We start from the raw sequence: 23,450 nt of genomic DNA, 5'->3' as shown, positions 1-23,450 counted from the left end.
GAGCATATTCAAGACATCAAAGGGCTAGTGTGGATGAGATATTTGCTTGTCAACTCTAATTTATTTTGTTTGGTTAGGTTCAAGGTTGTACGCCATGTTCACTTACATAGGCTCATATTTGAATTGGGGAGTATGAATTTGAATAAGACTAAATTATAATTAGTTTACAAATTCTGAAGTATTTATTTGGACACAACTCTATTTTATACACATTAACAAATCTATTCCTAATATCTTCATTAGTATATTCTCTCATTGGAATTTTCGGCCAAGAATAACATTAACTTGTTATTTTTTCAAAAACCCAATTTTGTATTTATTGTACCAGTCCTAATGCTAAACCGTGAACTTCTATTATTGTTTAATTATTTATCCTAAAATATTTATGTAATTTTTTATAACTGAGTTGGCTTTGGGTGTCGTTACCCATTTCTATTGATATTTGACAAAATAGATACATTTCAACAACTCCATTGGAGTGCCCATATAACAAAGCGATGTCAATTATCACTATACCAAGAGTTCTCATAGACACCAAAAACTCCAATGAAACCCCCTAAAGACTACCATCAACACAAAATTTTATTACCCAACTACATATAAAGATATGTTATATCTGTCAAAATGCTACATCACAACTTACCTTGGAATTAGTCTTGCATACTACTAACCCTTTAGCCTACCTAACCCATCAAACCCAAGCTCGTTAGCATATTCCTCCTTAAAAGCAAATATCCAAGCTAAATATTTTGGACCACTCACAGTAGTGATAGTCTTGAGGAATTTTAGTCCCTATCAAGTCCTAGAATTATGCTCTTCCACATTCTCACCAAAGGTCCATGCTAGAAAAGGTATCCACTACGATCCTGATGGGGGAGACATCGCCAACCAAATAACCATAGGTTGTGATATTCAAACCCCACAATCACAGAATCCATCACTACATTCAACCTTGTCTGCCATTTTTCATGAATTATACTCTTTGCAACCATTTTCATTCTTGCCTTCTCCTCATCCAAGTTGAGCATCATCACAATGACTCGTGACAAAACAATGGTGTATACCTTGTATCGTGTCACATCAAATAGGAACGAGTGACCTAGCGCTAACCAAATCACTTCCAAAACCACAAGAAACTTGGAATGAAAAATATTGACAAGGCATAGGTTGGTAATGATGTCATCCACCTCAAGTTAGCATTAAGAAACCTAGTCAACTCCATCACCGTAGACCAACCAACACCAAACACTACAGCGCATGCCACTGAGGTATACACCACCCTAGATATAACCCGAAGACAAAATGGCAGGGTACAATGCATACCCTCATCCATCAACTCTTTGAGCACACACCTTGAATTCTAAACTCCTCATTAAATTATGATTACATTATCATCAATTCCTATGGGGTTGGGAATCAATAATTGGCCCTAAATTGATAGCCTCGTTAGCTAACACATCAGCTTCTCGATTGGCCTCCTTATACACATGTCCCAAATTGCAAATATTTATCCATCAAAGGACATTAATTGTGATCAACTAGTCTCCCTCAAAAAATATTTTTTTAAAGCCTTTCTTTAATCTTTCATCTAGGCCATGCCAAATTTCTTGTAATTTTTCTTCGTTATTAGTTCCAGGAAGCAAGGGGAAACTTGCTTTTGCAATCACCTTTATGTCAACATCTCTATAAATACATCATGTGCTTGACCTACCTAGGTTGCCTCTCAAGGTGCCATCAATGTTCATATTGATCCAACTAGAGTCAAGAGGAGATCAAGAGGCACTGACTCTTGCCAACTTAGTGGAACCAACTATCTTGACCCCATGAACTAAGATTTATATAAAAATAAATAAAAAATTTAACACATATATCTTATATTTATAAATTAATTTAAAAATAATAAGAGATCAATTTTTAAGTACTTATCTAAAAATAAAATCAATATAAACACATAATATATAAATATCTCTAGAGCAGTCAATGGTGAGGGGATCAGAAGCAGTCAATGGTGCGTGCATAGAAGACACAAAGAAGGAATGGTCGGTTGAAGCATTGATTAAGCAAGCCTCTATCTCTATGTGGTCGAATCAAGTAGACAGATCTCAGGTCAACATCAATTTTGGAAGAAAACAAGGGCTTCCTGATTATGGAGAGCATAACTTAGGATGGGATGAGAGGCATAGGTATGTGCTATTAGGTTCTTCTTCACACCCAGTGATTGGTGCTAATGTTATTCATTTAAGAGAAAGAAGATAATGGATAAGGCTTTGTGGCGAAGGGAACCCAAGATACAATAAAGACCCCACCACAGTCCATATTTGGATGACTCAATTTGTGTTTCAAGGGAGATGGTTTTGGTTTTGAACCTACCAAAAAGATTACAAAGGGAAATAAGGAAGTATATATCAATGTTTCAAATCCCGCCAATAAGAATACCATGGAATTGTAGTTAACTATGGTTATTGAAAAAAAAATGGTAAAAGATTCTCCTATTGCAAAATTAGTGATTAGGTTTTGCAAAACTGGGGAGCCGACCTGGTGCTAAATTACATGCCAAAAGATTTTTTGTGGTAGTCTTCAAATTAGAGGGAGATTGAAATAAGATCTTGGGATTGGGTGGTTGGAAGATGATTGGGTCACCTTGGTCCCCCTTAAACAAGATCTGATTTCGATATGTCAGTGGACTCTTCCCGCCTAGTGATTTTGGATCTCAATGTCACAATTTGACCGTTGGAATTCAACCTAATTGGTAAATTACCTTGGGAACCCTATATAAGAGCATCCTTTCAATTCATTTTATAATCAATCAATCAAATGGAATTCCATTCATAATTTGTGCATCCACATCAAGCAACATCAAGCATCTTCAAGCATTTAAGGCAACATTTCATCCCACTGTAACCTTCAAGCATCTCAACATCATGGAACATAAAATTACATCAATTTTCATGCAAGCATGTGTGTGTTTGTGTTTGAGTCTTTTATATTTCATCATGTTATTGCATAAACAACTATGATTACATTCAAAGAGCATTACATCATCAACCATTATCAATTGCAACAGATATGAGGTATATCATACAACATTTACTTCAACTTTCCAATTCAATTAGGGTTAATTCCAAACTTGGGGTTTGACCTAGGCAAGCCTATCCACAACATATTTGCCTCTTTTTGTGTGTAGACAATATATTCAAAATCTATAAACATAGATCTAGACTAAGGAGATGATGACAAACAAATATAGCTTTCGCAAAAGCAAAAACTAAAGGATATGGGCAAAACCATCGCATCGGTCTTGAGAAATTTTGTTGGACTTTGGGAAAAAGATTCTTCACAATATTCTAATCCCACAACCTAATTTTTGTCTACATTTGGGTACTTTGGGACCAAGGCAACCAACACCTCGATCCCACATTTCTAATCCAAATCTTTAGGTGCAAATCCTCCTTTGTTTACTCTACTTAGATGTAGCTCTATGTCTCTATATGGCATTTGTAGCTTACCGTTTATGCCAATTTCCATTCATTTTCCATCACTTATCATTCAAATACATTCAAATCAATTTCAACTAAACAAATGAAAAATAACTTAATCTACATTCAATCTATTTGCATTGTATCAATTGAGTTCTTCATTCCTTTAATGTTTTATTTGGAAAGTTAGGTTGCTTCCTAGTTTACAAGGCTTAACTTGTGAAACCCTAATTTTACATCCAATACATTTTGGTGAAACTGATGTGTCTCATGCTTATTTATGATTTTAATTTTCAGATCTTATTTGTATGCATTTCATTCATTCATATTTATATTTACATAATTTATTATTAAGAGTTTTCAAATCTGATTTCTCATAATGGAGTTTGCAAAACCTAATTTGTTTGCTAGTCCACATGTGATAACATTGATTATTGGCTATATTTACCAAAACCATGTGTTGGATAATATCTTATTTCATTTCATGTTGCTTGCAATTTTTCATACTATTTTCACAGATTACATAATCAAGGTTTCAACAATATTTACCCCTTATAAATCATTCTTCAAATATGTTATCCATGTTTCATGTTGTTATATAATAACATTTTTAAATAAATTAATGGAATGTAGATTACATAAATGCTTTGGTAGATAACACCCTTGACAATCCTCGAGATGACATTGAAATGACTAGCACTTCTACCTCACCTAGGGTATCTTATGTTAACGAGGAAAGAATCAATACTCCTATCAATGATCTCTCTGATAGAGAGGCAAAATTGAAGAGCAACATTAAACTGTCTTTTTCTCATAAATATATTTTAGTGAAAAAGGGGCAAGGTAAACATATTCATTTTAATACATCGATCTCTCTGGATCCTCTTAATTCTCCTAGAGATTATCTTAATCATCAACATATTTTAAGATAAGATGAATCTATTATGCATTTTATTCATGACCTACCCTCTAATATAACATTGAGCAAAGATGAAACCTTAAATGATAAGGATATTCCTTTTCCACCTAACAAAGTGGATATAAATAGTAATGGTGAAAAAGAAGAATCTCCCTACAAAGGATATCCCTTCTTCATCTATTCATCCTATTGGTCCTTTAACTTGTCCTTATACAATAAATTTTGAAGAAATATATAATGAACACCCTTCTCCTTCGCAATTAAAAACATCTAATGAGATTGGCTATGAAATTATTTCAAAAAAAGGCTATAGTGGACAAGGACTTGGAAAACAAGAACAAGGATTCAAGGGCCTTGTAGATCCCCTCTCACAATGCACCAGAGAAGGTCTAAGATACACACATTCATCATATCAAACATATATAGATGATCTCCTTGAAATTCAAATGCTTAATGTGTATTTTATAAAAAAGAGGAACTTTCATCCATCCAAATATCCTCCTCTGTCCAACAATCCTCTTCCTTTGTTATCAATGCTTTTACCACAAGAAAAAAACCTTTCTCCCTCCACTAGTATACCTTACCCTACATCTCAAGAGACAAGACCTATCCATATGGACAATCAAGGAAAACTAGCTACAAGAATCTTATGGTGATTAAAATATTATAAAAAATGTTACTTTTCCTTTTATAATATACTAATATTTATAAGAACAATGGTGATGTGTATTGTCTCTTTCATCATAGTTATTCTCATTCTATTAGAAATTGCAAAGATTTTAAGGAATTTGTTAACGATTAATATGATAGATCTTGTGTTACTCTTACAATTGATCTTACGGTTTTCCTCGATATAAAAGTAGTGCATTAACAGTCCCCTTGTCTTATTATGTTACTCCTCATTGATAGTTTACCTTTTGGGGGGGCTATTTGTCATGTGTGGTGGTACCAATTCAATTAAAATCATGCTCAAACAACAACATAACAATCTTTCTTCCTTGTCTCCATTCTTGGGGGGGAAGAATAACATTTCAATTCTCTGTGTTTTTCCTTCCAAACATTGCCTTTTCTTTTGTCGAGTTACATTTTTCATGACTCAAGGTCCTTTATTGTATAGATTAGTCCTCCATGCGAGTACATATATGTCCCTTGGTTGGAATTGTTCTTTGGTTGAGATGGGACATCTTCTTATGAACAATCTCTCCTTAGTGAATGTGTGCAATCTTTTACTAAGAATCCACTTTTTCCTAACAATGGGGAAGGTGTGTTTTATCAGTCTCCTTCTCCCTCGAAAGATGTCATCCTTATCAAAGATCTCCATTTTTGGAGGTATACATCTTTATGTAAAAGTCTCTTCCTTTGTGCATCCCTCAAAAGGATACCTTTACACTTGTTGCATGATATCTCTTTCACAACTGTCTTTTCCTTACTTATAAGAGTCATGCTTCTTTAGCTTCAAGTTATACACATTGTTTCCTAAAGGATATCTCCTTGGTGACGAAGGTGTATATCCTTGTTTCTATCTTTTACTTGAGACAACAACATAGGGCTATGTTGATATCTTAAGAGGAGGCATATATCACGACCCCCTTGTAGCATATGTTCAATTCAAGTTGTGGATTTCCTTGCATATAATGCTTTGCTTAGTTTTCCTTTTCAAATTCAAGTTGCAAATTTTGTTGCATGATGCCTTGCTTGGTGTAGCGTCGTAAATTGTACGCCCTTAATTAAGGTTGTTCAATTCCATGCTTAGGTTAGCACCTGCCTTAGTGTGTCCCATTGCATCTTGCATTATAGAACTTATTTAGGTGTTTAATATTAATTTAATTAAATCTAAAGTCCTATCTCATCAATTCATATATCATAGAAATGGGGCCTTAACCCTAGGTGCCCCCTTTTTATTTTATCTTAATTTAATCCTAACAAAGTCCTAATTTCAATCTTCAAGGCACATTTTTGCATATCCACACATCTTGGATTCACTTATCATGTTGAATTTGACTTTAAAATCACGATATCATGCATCCCTAGAAAATCAGAAAGTATACTACCTAGTCCCAATCTTTTTTCCTTGTATTTCAAGATTTTAATTTGCGTGGTCTTATATTATTCAAATCTTGCTTGGTATTAATATTTATCATTTCTAAGTCAGCCTTTTCTCAACTGTAAAATTAGGGTTTCATATATAAAGCCTTTCCTTTCCTCATTTTGGGATCCTAATCAAGCAATTTGTAAAGAGATCCGTGAAGTGAAAATGTAACTTTATGTGAAGTCTCAAATCAGCAAATTCATCCACTAATTAAGTCTTCATCGACATTTTCATCAATTATGGAAGCTTTAGGAGATATTGAAGAATAATAAGGGAATCATTAACTGTTGATTCACTTGTCCCTCTTTCTTAGGATTTGGTATGATTTCATGTTCTTTTCATATCTCTATATTGAGCTTCAGATCTACATAATACCGATTTTTAGATTTGCATTGCATTTGTGATTTAAATCATTTACATTACACTCATTTTAGGGTTTTGCTCAAAACATAGGGTATAACTCTAGTTTGCATTTAGTTCATAAGAATCTTATAAACAAATGAAATTATAGGGCACACATGCATTTTCAGTAAAACATTGGCTATTTGTGGAGATGGAAATCACCAAAACAATGGATTTGACTAAGGAAAAACCCTATATAGCCACAAACACACCATATTCCAGCTTGCAAGTGTAGTTACAGGTTTGTGTTGGAGCATACAGTTTCTTGGAGATCTCAAGGAATAGACATAGCCCATCAAAAAAAAAATTGGACTTGGATTTCTAGTACCAAGGCACCCCATGCCCTCATCCTCCAACACCAGGGCATCCCACATCCTTGGTCCTCCTAGTTTTTGCATCAATTTTTTAGGTCTTAGTCCAGACAGTCTCAAGAAACAAATTCTCGAAAAGCAAATCATCACTATTCCTCAAATCAGGGCACACAATGCCCTGGTCCTATCAATCCAAGATCAGTTTATGATTACAAGTGCACATCATATCCTTATTCTCATATTTGTACTTGTTGTTTCGGTTCTGTTACTTTATCAGTTTGTTATTATTGTTGTTATAATCACTTTTTTCATCCTATTATCATAGTTTTGCATTCTAACATATTTAGTACATTTCCTTTCATGACAACTAAGGAATAAAAACCCTCAAATTATCCCTTGACTCTCTTTCACAAGATTTAGCCAAAGAGGATTACTCCTTTAGGTGCTTTCATATTCCAATGTTTGAATGAAAGTGGGATCAGGTCCTAAAACTACCCGATTCCATTTTTATCCAATACGCTTGGTTATCCCTTTTCAATTCAATTTTGTTGATTTCCTTACAAACAATGTGCTTTGTTTGGTTATCCTTGTTATATATCTTATACAGGTCATTGCATGCTCGAAACCAGGCCAAAGTCTTAGACAAGATGATTAACTCTTGAAACCAGATAACATTTTAGTAGGTTGAGTTGACTAGCACAACACAACTTGATAAACCTTTTAATTATTCCTTTTTACACTTCTTTAAGGTAGGTTGACTAGTATAACACTAATTGCTAGACCTTTCAACCCTCCTTGTGCTACATTCTTAGGATGAGTGGAACTAGCATAACACAACTTGTTACTTCGACTCTTCCTTTATACATGGATCACACAACATAACACAACTTGTTGATCTATTAGAATCCATGTTTCTGTGGATTACCTAGCATAACACGACTTGCTAGCCCATGAAATCCATATTCCCTCTTACTTTATTCTCTCATGGACCACCTAACATAACATAGCTTGCTAGCCCATGGAATCCATGCTTCTCCTTTCTCCTCCCCATGAGCCCATAACTTTGCTAGATGTTGGATCATGGTTCACCATTCGATGCATGCTCTTGCTATTTTCATGTGACCACTTGTGTTCTTGTAAAATCATTTTGAGAATCATATTACTGATTGAGACACTTTGACTATCTCGAGGTCTCTTCAGCTAGTTGACTTGGAGCTTTCATTTTTTGTACCAACCCCTTTTGTGTCTTTTTATGTCTTTTGTCTTTGTATTGTTTTGTGTGTCCTTGCATATGATTATGCGAGTTAAGATACTAAGATTAGGGGCTTGTTCCCTCAAATATAGTGATGTCTTATCTCCGTGCGATCTTGCCCAAACCACTCATTTACCTCTCTTTTTGCTACTTTACCAAGATATGTGCATAGTCTCATACTCTCGCTAAAGTGAGGGCTAGATGCAACACTGTAAATTGTAACCCTACACAATTTACACCACTATTTTTTCTTCTACTTAAGTGAGTCCCATTCTAGTTCTCTCCCAATTCCATTTCTACTACGCTTTTTACCTCAATTTTGATGTCATCCTTCTGCATAGAGAACTAATACTAGGCCTTGGGCAATGCGTTATCCATTTCCTAGTGTGCTTGCCTTGTTTTTGTGGGAGAGGGGTGATTGGGTTGTCCTAGTCCAAGGATAGGGCGATTAGGTCGCCCTAGTCCGAGGACAAGGTGATTAGGTCACCCTAGTCCAAGGATAAGGGCGATTGGGTCACCCCAATCCCCCTTAAACAAGACCTATTTTTAATACGTCAATGCACTCTTCTTGCTTGGTGATTTCAGATCTCAATGTTACAATTTGACCATTTTCAAGACCTACTTGGTGAATTACCCTACGAATCATATATAAGAGCATCCTTTCAATTCATTTCATAATCCATTAATCATACAACATTCCATACATAATTTGTGCATCCACATCAAGCAACATCAAGAATCTTCAAGAATTCAAGGCAACATTTCATCCCACCATAACCTTTAAGCATCTCAACATCATGGAGCATCAAACTGCATCAATCTTCATGCAGGCATGTGTGTGTGTGTGTTTAAGTCTTTTTTATTTCATCATGTTATTGCATCAAAACTTGTGATTACAATCAAAGAGAATTACATCATCAACCATTATTAATTGTAGTAGATCTAAGGTCTATCATACAACATTTACTTCAATATTTCAATTACAATTTCAATTCAATTAGGGTTAATTCCAAACCTGGGTTTTGACATAGACAAACCCCTACCCACAACATCTTTGAATCCTCTTTCAGTGTGCCAATGAAGGATTCAAAAGCTATAAACAAAGATCTAGATTGAGGAGATGACGATGAATAGATATGACTTTTGCAAAAGCAAAATTGAAGGATAGGGGTGACACCACCGCATAGTCCCAGGAAATTTTGTTGAACTTTTGGGAAAAGATTCCTAATGACATTATGATCTTGCAACTTGATTTTTGTTTGCATCTAAGCACTTTGGGACTAGGGCGACTGACACCCTAGTCTCGTATTTCCAAGTCAAATTTTTAGGTGCGGATCCTCCTCTGTTTACTCTACTAAGATCTAGATTCATGTCCCTGTGTCATATTTGTAGCTTATCATTTATGTTGACTTACATTCATTTTCCATCACCTAGCATTCAAATACATTCAAATCAGTTTCAACTAAACAAAGGAAAAATAACTTGATCTTCATTCAATCATTTTGCATTGGATCAATTGAGTTCTTCCTTACTTTAATGTTTTGTTTGGAAAGTTAGGCCATTCCTAGTTTACAATGTTTAACTTGTGAAACCTTAATTTTCCATCTAATGTAGGTGGTGATCAAAGATTATTCTCCATCACGAAACTTCATTACATGTAAGGTTTGAGAAAGCTCCTCTAATCTACATTTTATTTTACTTCATGTGTATGGTCCAACCAAAATGGATGCTAAATCCAGGCTTTGGGATGGGAATACTATCAAATTACATATTTTCATAATCAAAATCTTATTCTTGATAAGGACATCAATGCTATTTTGGATTCCAAAGAAAAAAGTGGTGGGCTTCCTTATGAAATTGTTGTAATGAATTACCTCAAATATTTTGTCTCAAATAATGAATTAGTTGATGTAGTGACTAAGAGTGGTTGGTTCACTTAGAACAACCAAAGATTGAGCTTTGCCAAATCGCTAAGCATCTTGACAGGTTCCTCATGTCCACCAACTAGTCAAGTTTGAACACTATTTGGGAAGCAAAGGTTTTGTATTACCTTAGGTTTGATCACCATACAGATTCTTTAGAGCTTAAGACTAATAAATCACCAGTTCGGTGGAGCTTTAAGTTTGAAAAAATGTGGCTCAAAATGATGGACTTTTGCCTTCTATTGTTGATTGGTGACATGAGGATTAACCTAGGAATGTAACTATGTTTGCACATATATTTGAAGAAAAGATACAACTAGAAGTGAACTTGGAGATTCTAAACCAAAAAGTTGTTTCGCATGGTATGACTAATGCCGAGTACCTAGAAGAAAAAAGATTAATCGATGGGCTAGTTGAAGTTTTAGTTAGGGAAGATATTTTCTAGAAATGCAAATTTAGAAAGATTTTGTCAAGTGAAGGTGATTCAAATATAGGTTTATTCCACAATAAAACCAAGTTAAAAAGGATAAGGAATCAAATTGATGGAATTTGTAACGACTAAGTGCAATTGTCTAGTGATAAAGAGATTTAGGAAGATGTTTCTTTTTTCAAGCATTTGTTGGCCCCTTGGGATGAGGCTAGGACTTTAGACTTGGAGAAAATTGTGTTTGTGGTCCCTAAGCTAGTCATGCAAGAGATTTATGCTTGACTTCTAGCTCTATTCATGAAATAAGTGAGGAAGGTTGAGTTTGAATTACCCCAAGATAAATCCCTTGGTCTTGATGGCTTCCTTGAGCTTTTTTTTCCAAAAGAATTGGGATTTCATTGGTGATGATGCTTGCGAGGTTGTGGAAGACTATAAGAAGAAGAGGATAATGCTTAAGCAAATCAACAACACCATCACTGCCTTGATCAAGAAGAATGAGGGTGCGTCTGCTTTTGTTGATTTAAGATGGATTTCATTGCGTGATACATTATATAAGATCATTTCCAAATCAATAGAAAATAGACTAAAGCAAATAAATGGGTGGCCTAATTTCATAGGAGTAGAGTGGTTTCACACCCAGAAAAGAGAGAACGAAAGGTATTATCATCTCTAAAGACATAGTCTCTTTGATTCAAACTGGTAGACTAAGAGAAATGGTTCTCAATCTTGACATTAACAAAGCCTATGATAAGGTAAGTTGGCACTTTTTAATGAAGATTCTTGAAGCTTTTGGTTTCAATGTTGATTGGTTGGATGGGTTATATGGTTGCATCATAATTGTGAGATGCTTGCTTATGATCAATAGCACCCCATGTGGCTTCTTTGAGAGTTCCCACATATTACGTTAAGGTCCCTCTCCCCTTTCTTGTTGGTATTGATGGTTGATGCATTGAGTAGATTGATAAAAGTAAGTAAGTTGTGTGGTCTATGCCAAAGGATTAAAGTTGATAAATTCTTGGAGCATCTAACACATTAGTAATTTGTTGATGACACCATTTTATTTGATGAAACCAGATTCACAAAAGCAAAAGAAATCAACTTAATATTGGATCTTTATACTTCCAAGTTTGGGCAAAAGATAAATAATTAAAAATCAGCCATCCTCTTCTTCAACACTAATAGACAAACTTAGACAAGGATAGGTAACTCCAAGGTAAGTACCTTGGAGTTTCGATATTTTAAGGGGCCACAAAAATGGAGCATTGTTAGCATATCGTGGCGGTTTGCCCAAAAAAGGCCTTTAATTGGAAGAGGAAATGGTTAACGTTGCCAGTACACTTACCATTCATGGTTAAGACCGACTAAGAAAACAAAACAAAATTTGAATGGTGTTATGAAATGATTTCTATGGGAAGGTTTCAATGACACTCGCTGTTTCCCAATGATTAGATGGGATGCAATCAGAGAAGATGGAGATGTTGGAGGGGAAGCGATTATAAATATTGACTTGCAGAACTGGGCGCTTGACACCAAGCTAATTTGGAAGATGTATTCAAAGTTAGACTCTTTTTGGTGTTAGGTTTTAAGAAGCAAATAACGACAATCTAGATAAAATCTTGACTATAGTTAACATGAGATCAAGTTCCCATGTTTGGTGGTTCATGTGGGAATGTCATTTGATTATTATAGATCACATTTCCTGGCGTATTAATATTGGCCAATCGACTTTGTTTTGGAGGGACTCTTGGAATGATTTCCCTTCGCTAATTGAGTTGGAGAAGTTCATCAAATGCATTCCCCTTATGGATGAGTTCAGTGATAAGAAAATTGCAATGGAAGTGGGTGCCACCTTGATGGGAGTGTGGATTAGAATCGACATCGTTTGCTTAATCTTAGTATTAATGACCAAACAAAAGATAAGTTGATATTATAAATGAAGTGCAAGAAGCTCTTGTTCTCTTCCAAGCCTGACAAAATAATTTGGTGCGACACTAAGCAAGGCATTTATTTTGTGAAAGTGGGTCACCTTATTTTGAACCTTAGACTTCAATCAAAAGAATGACCCTCTCACCTATGTTGGAGCAATGCCACCCTTCCCAAAGTGGGGGCTTTCAACTGGATTGTTGTACACACGTGCATTCTCACAAGGGACAAACTTCATTTGGTTGGTATCATTGGTCGTAACAGCTGCCCATTGTGTAAAAGACATGTAAAAAGTGTGAATCATTTACTTCTAAATTGTGAGGTGTCTTCACGATGTTGGGATTGGCTCTGCAATAAACTTGGTTAGCAAGGAGATAAACATGCAAACCTCTACGATTTACTTAAGAGTTGGTTGAGGTTAAAGTCAAGCGCTTTTTGGAAAGATATTTGGGTTGTTTCCCCCTTTATACTTCTTTGGTAAATCTAAAAAGAACACAATATGCACATCTTTCAAGGTACACACCGAAGCACATAATAGTGAATTAGTGGCATTGAAGATAGAATTATTGAGATTCTCAACGCTTGGGCCTCTTAACATATGTAGACAACCTTCACCATTTGTGATGCTAATCTTATGAAATGTTGGAGGGGGTTAAAAATGCCAAAACATTACTCAAATTTTGTTTCTTAGCATTTGAACAAAATGAAGGATGCAAGGTGGTTGTGTCTTCGCAATGGCCGTCTGAAATTGACGTTTAATGGGACTTCTCAGGGAAACTTGGGGAAGTCAAGCGCAAGATGCAATATCAAAGATCATAGGGATAATCTGGTGTGGACCCTCTCTATTAAGCTTATCGATGACACAAAAAATGAATCAAAGCTAGCTGCTATCGATGCTACACTAAATGTTTGCATGACGACATTAATATGGAAAGGTGACTCTTAAGTCTATATTAATGCTATTTGGGAAAAGAGCATTAATAATTGGCGACTCCAAGGTTGGATAAAAAGGATTTGAAAGAAGATTAAAAGACTAAAAGATTACACTATTAATCATATTTATCACGAATCTAATCAAGTTATCGACTACTTGGCCAATGTAGCTATTGAGTGCCCAACTTTGGAGACAATCTCTAATGAGAGTTCGACATGGGATCATTTGAATAGGCATGTGTAGCTTGATTGAGACAATTCTTAGAAATTAAGTGCTCGGGCTGTTGCTCTCTTTTGGGCTCGAGGTCCTGTCTTCTTTTGTTTTGGGTCTTTGGCATGGTGCTTATCATATTTGTGAAACACCTGTTTATTTTTGTTTAATTTATTGGAATTTGCTTCCTTTGACAATGATTTATATACATATACAAAATTTAGAATTATTTTATTTAACTTGAAATTATTTTATTTATTACATATGAAGACATAAAATTTATGTGCTATTTTAGAATATTATGTTTATTATTAAATACAAATATTTTTATGTATAAATAATTGTCAAATTTAAAATAAGATTTTCTTCATTGTTATTCTACAATACCTTTGCACACTAGCAATAGATAAATTACAAACTTAATTTAAATTTTAAAAAAGGACAATACCTAATAGAGTAATGGTAAATACTAATTAAAAATTCTAGCTGCATGAGACCATGCAATATGTTCCAATATAAAACCCTCCCCAGAATGGAACCCTAACGTTGTCCACCTCATATCTTAGAGAATATATAGCACCTTAATTTTCCCTCTTTATCTGACCTATTTTGTGGGTCAGCTCGCTGAGAACACAGTCTATCCGAAACAAATTCCCCCTTAATTTACCATCGGTATATTCTCTCTTCAAACCAGGGTTTTATAAATTAAAAAGAAGGAAAAATCCATAGTTCATCATTTGCTGTCATTTTATATTACAAATCTCATTTTGTTTTGGTGTTGTAAGAAAAACCAGTTCAAAAGCCCCAAGATATATATCTCGAAGCTTTTTCAGAAAACCCGACGGATATATCGGTCTCTGGTAAGGGTTTAGCCCTAGGGTTTTGTTCAGTATGATTTTATTTAATCATTTATTGTGAATGCAATCTCTTTGGGGTTAGGGTTTTACGATTCCTGTTGCAACATTGGGCTTATGTAGTGTAATGAGTGGTAGGAAAATATAGGTTTAGAGTTTTATTACAGAGGTGAGGGAGTTTGGTATTATATGAAATTTTATTATAGTGGCTTCTGCAACTGTGTAAGTGTTTTTTGTTGTACGCAGGCAAGGATTCGGTTTTATCTTAGCTGTTGCGCGGAACACCAAGGTTAAAGTTTGAATGTAAATGGCAGCAGGACATGATTAGGGCTTTAAGAGAGAGCCGTTTTCAGCTTTAACTTTTTCCAATCGAGTTAGTGCTATTTTAAGGCAGGGAGAGCTTTACTTTGTTTCAGCTATAGCATGGAATAACAGTGTTAAGGTTTCTGTGAATTTGGGTCACTTTGGAACTGTTGGCTTTATAAGCTTTGAGCTTTGTAGTAGGGCAAGTTTAGTTCGGTTTTGGATTTTGCAGTCATGGCACATCAGATTTATAATCCTAGTCAGTCTCTGGGTACGGTTGGACGTGGAAGCTCCACACTCGGCTATGGTGGCAGCAGGGGCTATGATAACCCTTTGTTTTCAAGGGAAAATGGTGGCGGGGCGTTTGATCCAGCGGGCTTTTCATCCAGAGAGTCTAGGTATTTTTCGGCAGACCCGAAGACACATACCATAGAGCCTGATAAAACAGGTGGACTATCTCTTACTAGTGAGCGTTATTTTGACAGGCTTCTCAGTGAGCGGACTCAGGTTGAAGCTGGTGGCCGGTTCGGCTCTCTTGGAATTGATCGGTATATACCCTCTGAAGTAGCAACCCAGAGACTCGATTCTTCCAGGTACCACCCTGGTCCTAGCAGTTCACTTCTCGGTGGCGATTCATCACTCTTCCGTGGTAGTGATACTGCAGTGGGCTATGGGTTGTCTAGCACTTATTTTCCAGGCAGAAGTCTTGTTTCTCCTCCTCTACATCAGACAGTATGGCCTGGAGCAGATCCTCGAGCTACGATGGGAGTTGTCACCGGTGTCAAGCGACCTAATGAAGAAGGTATGCTGTACTTGATCTGTTTTAAAGATCTGAGATTCGTACAGTGCATAGCTTTTTGTAGTAGGGTTCTTCTTTACTAAACTGTGCTATTGTTTTTTTTCCAATTATCAGTTGATCAATCACCATTGTAACTGTTAAAATAGAACCAGAAAGCTACAAACTCAGATAACAGAAACTAAGAAAACTTAAGAGAACAAGATACGCAACAAATTATCCTGGGAAAACCCTCCACCTGAGGGTGAAAAACCCAGCCACTTCAAAAAATAGATTTTATTGAATGCTCAAGATAAGTACACGACTCTCACACTTAGTAGACAATCATTTAACAATGATTGATAATGCTCAAATAGAAGAAGATTATCAGAATACTGCTTACAAAATAAGGTTGAAGAAGACTTTAATAGATCAAATCTTCACACACCAATGAACACAGCTGAACATAGATAATTATATCGGAAGACTAAATAAGGTGCAAGGTCACAGCATCCAAGTCCTGAGATTTTCGTCAAAGATCATCAAAAACAGAATATTGATCACCCTCATTATGACCCTCGGCATATCAATAAATAGCACACGTCAAGACCCGATGAAGCTCACGAAGAAGAAGACGGAAAGCCAAGCCAAGCATTACGGAAGATGACAGTTACACACCGACAAACACCACGAGCCAGTAAACTTCAGCAGAAAAAAAAAGAAACGCATTTCCAGCTAGAGCAAGGTCGGTGACAGCATACGTAGAATCCGATACAAGTAATATGAGCAGGGGCAGATGAAGACTGTAACTGAAACACTTTCCAGCTTCCAACTATGGATGAAGAAAACCAAGAAACAAATGTAGAGCTCGAGAAATCCATAAACACGGCAGGAATGATATCTACTGAAGTTACAATCTTTAACAGTAACTGTATGTAGTTGTGTAGATTTAGTATGCGGAACTCAATTCATTGTTAGACTGATTGATTGTTTCTGTTTTTAATAATCAGCAACCATGGAAATCAAATGTTAAGAAGAAAAAAATAAAAATCTTTATTAAGGATAGGCACAAGCATTTATTTTTTAATGCTTTGGTAATTCATTATCAAGTTCATAGAAGCATTAGTCTTAGAAGTCGCACCCTCGGGTTTCAAATATTTTAAAATTTCCTAGGAGTTACACCAAGCCTTGTCTTGGTGTGGTCTATTGTAATGCATCTGTTCTAAGAGGGGATCATGTTCATTAAGTCTTCAACACAGGCAACCTTTGTAGAAATTAACCTTGTTCACCGTTGGTAAAGCACAAAATGGTGTAGATTGCCCTCAGCAGGAGAAGAAGCAAACTGTATCTGAACTAGAAACTCATTCAAACTCCACCGAGCACTAAGAAGAATATTTAAAAGTGCGTTCCTTATAATCCAGTATGCAAGTGCTGTTAAATGTATGATCATACTAGTTAAATAAAAATCAACTATTATTGTAGTTACAAGTTTAGAAGAAGTAAAGTTTTGTCATTTTTTCTAGATAGAAAGATTAAATACCTGGCATAAAATATATACTATAGTGTATAAGAACATCCTAAGTAGGAGTAGATATAAATTTCCAAGAACTAAAGCTGCATCAAAGAATTCTTAACATGAAATATGGATAAGTTTGTTTAGAACTGTAGCTATTATCCAAACCTTGAGAACAATTCACAAATGATATTTGGTAACACGTCCTTTAAGCTTTTTATTGTGCAAGGCTTGCAAAAGTTATTGGTTGATATATCTTTAGTATACTTCAAATCACAAACAGGACAATTTTTCTATGAGATATACACAAAATTCAAATCTTTTTAAAGCTTTGTTTTATTATGTATTGATTGTGTAGACATTTTGACTAATAAAAAATGATACTTCTTCTTTAAAATTCTTTCCATGTGATTTGGAAAAGTTATTTGTAAGGTTGCCAATTGAAATAAAACTATCAAAAGTGGTATTATAGTTGCTCAAGCTTGCTGATCTAACTGGGTTACAAGAAATACAAGTAAGATCCACGACATTTTGGGGATGGGGATGAGTTTCCCGGATGTTCCTTTGAGGGCCATTTTTAGGGGATGGCAGAGTGTGTATATACATATAATCTGTGCTGCTGGAAGCTGTTCCAGATGATCCTTAAAACACAATGTCTAATTGCTTCCATGAGCTCAAGATTGGCCTTCAAGCCTCTCACATGTCAGAGCCGATAATCCAACAGTACGCGGTGGCCCAAACCACCCTTTATAATAATTCACTTTTATGTTCAATTAAAAAAAAATAGGTGGCAATTGGAAATCGGGAGGGAACAAGCATTGCTTTCATGGGTGCAACTTAATCACCATACTTGTAGCATTCAATAGAAAAATGCACGCAGCAATAGGTGGTTCCATCTACAGAAAAAAATTCCAATTCCTCATTCAGTTGGATTTGAGCTTAACTTGACTGTGAAGTGCAATTGAGAGACACATTAATTCGCTTGCTAGTTTTTCACTCTGTTGTTTCTCTGAAAACAATGGGAATAACAACTTTTTGAAGTGACAACCACTCTCGAAAACCACAATGCTTTATAGCTTCTGATCTTCTAGGGATTAGTCGATACACCTGTTAATAATCATTAGGATATTATTAGACCACATGTAGGCATGGCAGTATGTTTTGATATTATTGGACCACATGTTTGTCACCTTAGCATACAATGCTTCCATTGGTTTAGGTTACAACATGGCTTTCCCGAGGCACTAGGTGTAAGGACATGAACACAAATTTGACGCTTTGAAGGTCAGTTCAAATATCTTGGCTAGGCACACTCCAATTGTCCCAACAACTTCTATATCACCATTAAGGCCTTGAGTTGAGTCTGCAACATTCGAAATTCATTATCCAATGACTGTTATTGTACCCTAATGCGAGATTCCATCAATGTGGTAGGTTAATTTGAAATGTAGTATTTGATGTAGATTTTTGTGGGTGTGACTCCCAATTGCTAGAAGTGAATGCTCTCTCCTCTTTTTACAAGATTGGTGACTGGTTGTTCTCAGACATTGTAGGTGCCAGAACTTTCTAGGGATCCAACTCTTGTTAGTCTAGTTTAGTTTGAGTAGTATCTTTGTGATTGTTGTGGGATTTGTAATATACATATTATATCGATTCATGGATGTGTCCATGTATGCCTGTAAATCTTTAGGGAACTCTTAAATTAGTTACAGTTTCTCTTGCCACATTTGTTCATATGTGTGCAATGTATATTTGATAAATGACAGCATTTTAATTCATTGCAAGCTTTGTAATGGTCTCTTCTGTATTTCACATGGATTTTTGCAGTGTGTGGATGGCTTATTAAGTATGTTATGTGTTTGATGTTATATCTTTGCTGTATGTAAAGCACAGCTATCATTTCTTGTTTTTCTAATTTGTTGGTCATCCTGGTAAATTGCGACTTTCTACCCAATGTATAGGCAGTGGTCTTGGGAACATTTGGCCAATCAAACTCTTTAAAAGAAAGCAAAAGCTATAAACAGTAAAGCTAGTTTAGTCTTTGTGGAGTTCATGATTCAGCACGATTAGTAGGGAAATATCAAATGTGAGCCTTACAATTTAACTATTCATGTGAATCATGTTTACTTGCCCTAATCTTGCATTTCCTGCAATGATATTGTCAACAGCTATATAAAGGGGTCTTATGCAGCTAGTTAGTTTTTGGCCTAATGACAATTATTGGGGTCAAGCATACATTGGGTGTTGCTGTTGTTGTTGCAGTCATGTCACATTTTAATTGGTTTAAAACCCTATAAAGGATACCTCTAGGAATGCCCTCTTGAGCCTAAGCTGATCTCAAAGTGCATGAGATATTATCCACTCTGCCTAAGCTGATCTCAAAGTGCATGAGATATTATCCACTCTTGTCAGTTGGCCTTAAACCCTTCATAGTCTGTTGTTAAACCTTTGTTTTACCATCGTGGAGGTAAAATTGTGTTCTAGGATTGTGGAGCAGTGGTTTTGGGACTTCATCCCCCCATACCTTTGATTAGGGCAACTTGTGAAAGTGAATAGAAGTGTGGGAATTTCTGTACAGACAATGACACCTCTCTAGGATCTCATAGATGATAGGATACCTGAACATAAATTGCTCCTTACTTCCACTTCTTGAAGGGAGTAGAAAATGCAGATCTTGTTAACCTAATTGAAGTTTGTGTAATTGATGGGAGGTACAAATCAAACCTCATTTCAAATGATGTTTGAGGTACTCAGGTTGATCAGTGATGCCATTCTCTTTGTAAGAAAAACTTGGCATACACAGCCAGTCTGAGTCTGAGTGGCAATGGAGCAGTTAAAAACAAGGATTTTTCAACCCTTAATTTAATAGTTGCCTTGGATGTTTTTTAAATAATTAGACATGAATATTTTGTTGAAGAATAATGTGTGACCAATTACACAGTCTATACTGTTCTTTGAGTGGCCAGAGTGAGCTCATATAATTCCTTAGGAAAGCATTATTTTTATTTTGTGTTATTTGAAAATGATATTTTAAATACATTAAACTGTAGTAGCAAATATTATGAAATGTTTTGTGATATATAATGATCTGTTGGAAATCAGACCAGAAAACAGTTTTTTGCCTTAGAAATTGTGATTTCTGAATAGATTGGATGAGATGATTTTTTCACAAAAAAAAGACCAGAAAATTGCCGTTTTAATGCCAATTTTGATGGCACAGTGTGATTTATGCCCTAGCTGTGCACCTTCCATGAATTTTGGTTAAACAAATTAGTGTTCTTTTGAATTTTGCTGCTTTTTTTTGGTCTGATTTTTCCCTAAGTTCTAACCCTAAGCCAACCCAAATTTTCCCTGATTAATTTATGATTTTTTGAAAAAAATCTTTACCTTTTGGTTTGCTGATTTATTCCCGAAAACAATTTTGGCCAGCATATGTTAAACCCTATTTGGTCTATATTTGAAATTTTGGTTTATTTCATATGCTGTCCAAGTATACCCGTCCGTTTTGCAACAAAATCAGATTACCATTAAGAAACAGATAATCATTTTTCAGGTGTTAGGATTTTTGGTGTAGTATTAGTCATGGTAGCCGGATACTCCTTTGTCCCTCCTTGTGTGTGTGTATCCCCGTATCCAAAATGGATATGTATCTGATACAGCCCGGATACATGTCGTATGCTATACCCAACTGTGCAAAAAAAATGTTGGTTTTGCAAATGTGCCGGATGCTATGTGATTTGATTTTTCAAAAGTTTGACATAAATCTTTTTAAATTTAATTGAAAAATATTTCATTCATGCAATTTTTTGAAGTTTTTTTGGCATAAACAAAACCTACGCCAAATGAGAAAGACAAATTAAATGTTTATCTATTTCAATGACCCTTTTTTTGAGTTATCTTACAATGCAACTCTACTATTTTTGCATATTGTAAATTGTTAAATTAAATAGTTATTTATGTAGCAATTATGTGTCTATTTTGCTTTTGAAGTAATGAGAATCTCTTCTAATAACTTAGAAAATTGTGTTAAATATATGTTCATGTGTTTTTATGTTGAAGGCGTATTATACTCACATATGGATGCAAAATTGTCCATCAATAAAAACGAGAATCATTTAATTTGATGTGTTTGTTACACTTAAATGCATGAAAAGAAATAAATATTTTATTATTATATTTTTTAATTTAATTTTATATATTTTCTCCTCCCATGCATTCAATTAACTAGTTTTTAATTATTTATTGCTAATTATATCTTCACTTCCACCTCTCATTTACTTTTGTAAAGAGGTCGATGGAAATATTCAATAATATATTAAAACTTAATAAAAAATTGTATCTTAATAATAATTTAATATTAATTACAATATCATAATATAATAATAATTTAATATTAATTACAAATAAAAAAAATAAAATTAACAAGTGGAATAATGAACAAATATGATATCTTTCAGCATACTTTAGTTATATTCCTCTAAAGATAGGTACGCTAGTTTATGAATGTTTTATTGAATTGTATCCATATTGGGGGTCTTGAAAAATGGCCGTATCTGTATCCAATACTGTATCTGTACCCATGTCCATGCAACTTTGATATTAGTTTGATTTTTTGATCGGTAAATGGTTCTTTTTGTATTACTTTTTGAAAAATATTACAGTATTAGTATCATCTCATATTATCTTTGCAGCCCCATTGTACAAAAATTTCTATCGACAGTTTTATCAAAAAATCTTTCTACTTGGTATCTTCTACTACTGAAAACCAAAATTCAAAATTACATCATATACATCATCCTTCACGTATAATTTATGCTAGCATAATATTACTAAAATAAATTATGGATAATATTAATAAAATAAACTATCTTTTCAAAAACAATCATCTTTGCTATCCTTATTTCATTGACTTCAACTATTGCTGTTCTTCTCGCTTGCTTCCTCTCACCACCACTCGTTCCTTTGTCTCCCTTTCTTGAATTTAGTCTTTCATGAAACTCTAGCCAATTTGAGCCTCAGCCCTACGATCCTCCTTGTCACGATGCACTCCAGATAAGGAAGGCTCGTAGCGGAGGGGTCTATTCTGCTACGTGGAGCCAATCTCCTCTCGGTGCCATGAAGTCCTCGCCTGGTCTGGTAATTGAACGAAAGCACCTACTCCCCAACACCATTCCTTTCTTACACACTGGTTCATGAGTCAATGCGCCTCTTCCTTATTGCCCATTTCCAAATACCATGCTAGAAAAATAGATGCTATGTTTATGTTCATGTGATATTTATACTCTGCCTTCAAAAATTCCTCGTCTAGCATTATCTTCACCACTTGGAGGAACATAGGATCTATTTTGAACACATTTTGTAATTTGTCATCAGAAATAGCCCTCCAAAATGTGATCATTTGCTTGGGGGCTGCAGAGAGAAGTTTGCCTCCATACTTCATAGAATTCTCTTTGCCTTTTGACGCTGACTTCCACAATGAAATGCGAATAACACCTACCACCACTTTTAAATTTCTTCACACACCTTGAGCATCTTGGGAGGGGCAGGCATCACATTTGATGCCTTTTCTTCTCAAGGTGGATTAATCTGCTTCTTGTACACCATCATCCTCGATGGCCACCTCTAGGAGATTGTCCCAAATCTCCTTCTCTTTGTCATACAATAAGTTCACTGCCGACTTGGACAAACTGTCTGCCACCTTTGTTTCCCTCTCTTCTAATATGAGATATTTTAAAATTTTGAAATGAATTAAGCTTATTTCTAATGATTATAATGATCTTGTTCAATTTCCACATCTGCATCTCTCCTTCGACAATTGCAATGATGATTATTTACGAATCACCCTAGGTCAATTTTAGAGGCCATAAGTTTACTCGCCGAGTTTACGGCAAGCAAAGATGCTTTTGTTTTGGCTTCATTGTTCGTTTACTCTTTGAGCTTGTGTACACTCCATGCTAGTATATTTCCACACCAATCCCGAGCAACACATCCTGCCGTGGATGGACCTGGGTTATGTTTTGAGATCCCATCAAAATTTATCTTGATCCACCCCTCTTCCTGTTTCATCCACTTTGTCTTCTAGACTACTTTGCTACCGGGCCTACGTTAGCACTAGTTTTTGATATTGGTTAAGTTTTACA

At 35.3% G+C, this 23,450-nt stretch overlaps 1 protein-coding gene across 3 annotated transcripts in view; it reads left to right on the top strand.

Moving 5' to 3' along the window:
• Positions 1-14,372: 14,372 nt before the first annotated feature.
• LOC131030637 (zinc finger CCCH domain-containing protein 8) overlaps positions 14,373-23,450 on the top strand; it is a 31,398-nt gene continuing 22,320 nt past the window's right edge. The window contains exons 1-3 of one of the 3 annotated variants that reach the window (XM_057961539.2): positions 14,373-14,725; positions 14,966-15,420; positions 15,508-15,824. In XM_057961539.2, the coding sequence (XP_057817522.1) occupies positions 15,257-15,420; positions 15,508-15,824 (481 nt within the window). In that variant the 5' untranslated portion in view covers positions 14,373-14,725; positions 14,966-15,256. Of the gene's footprint in view, positions 14,726-14,965; positions 15,825-23,450 lie in introns of all 3 variants that reach the window. The other 2 variants (XM_057961538.2, XM_057961537.2) reach the window with 2 other exon arrangements.

This window comes from Cryptomeria japonica, chromosome 3 (assembly GCF_030272615.1).
Source record: "Cryptomeria japonica chromosome 3, Sugi_1.0, whole genome shotgun sequence".
Lineage (NCBI taxonomy): Eukaryota > Viridiplantae > Streptophyta > Pinopsida > Cupressales > Cupressaceae > Cryptomeria > Cryptomeria japonica.
The sequence above is the reverse complement of the archived record's forward strand: the minus strand, read 5'-3'. Positions and strand labels throughout refer to the sequence as shown.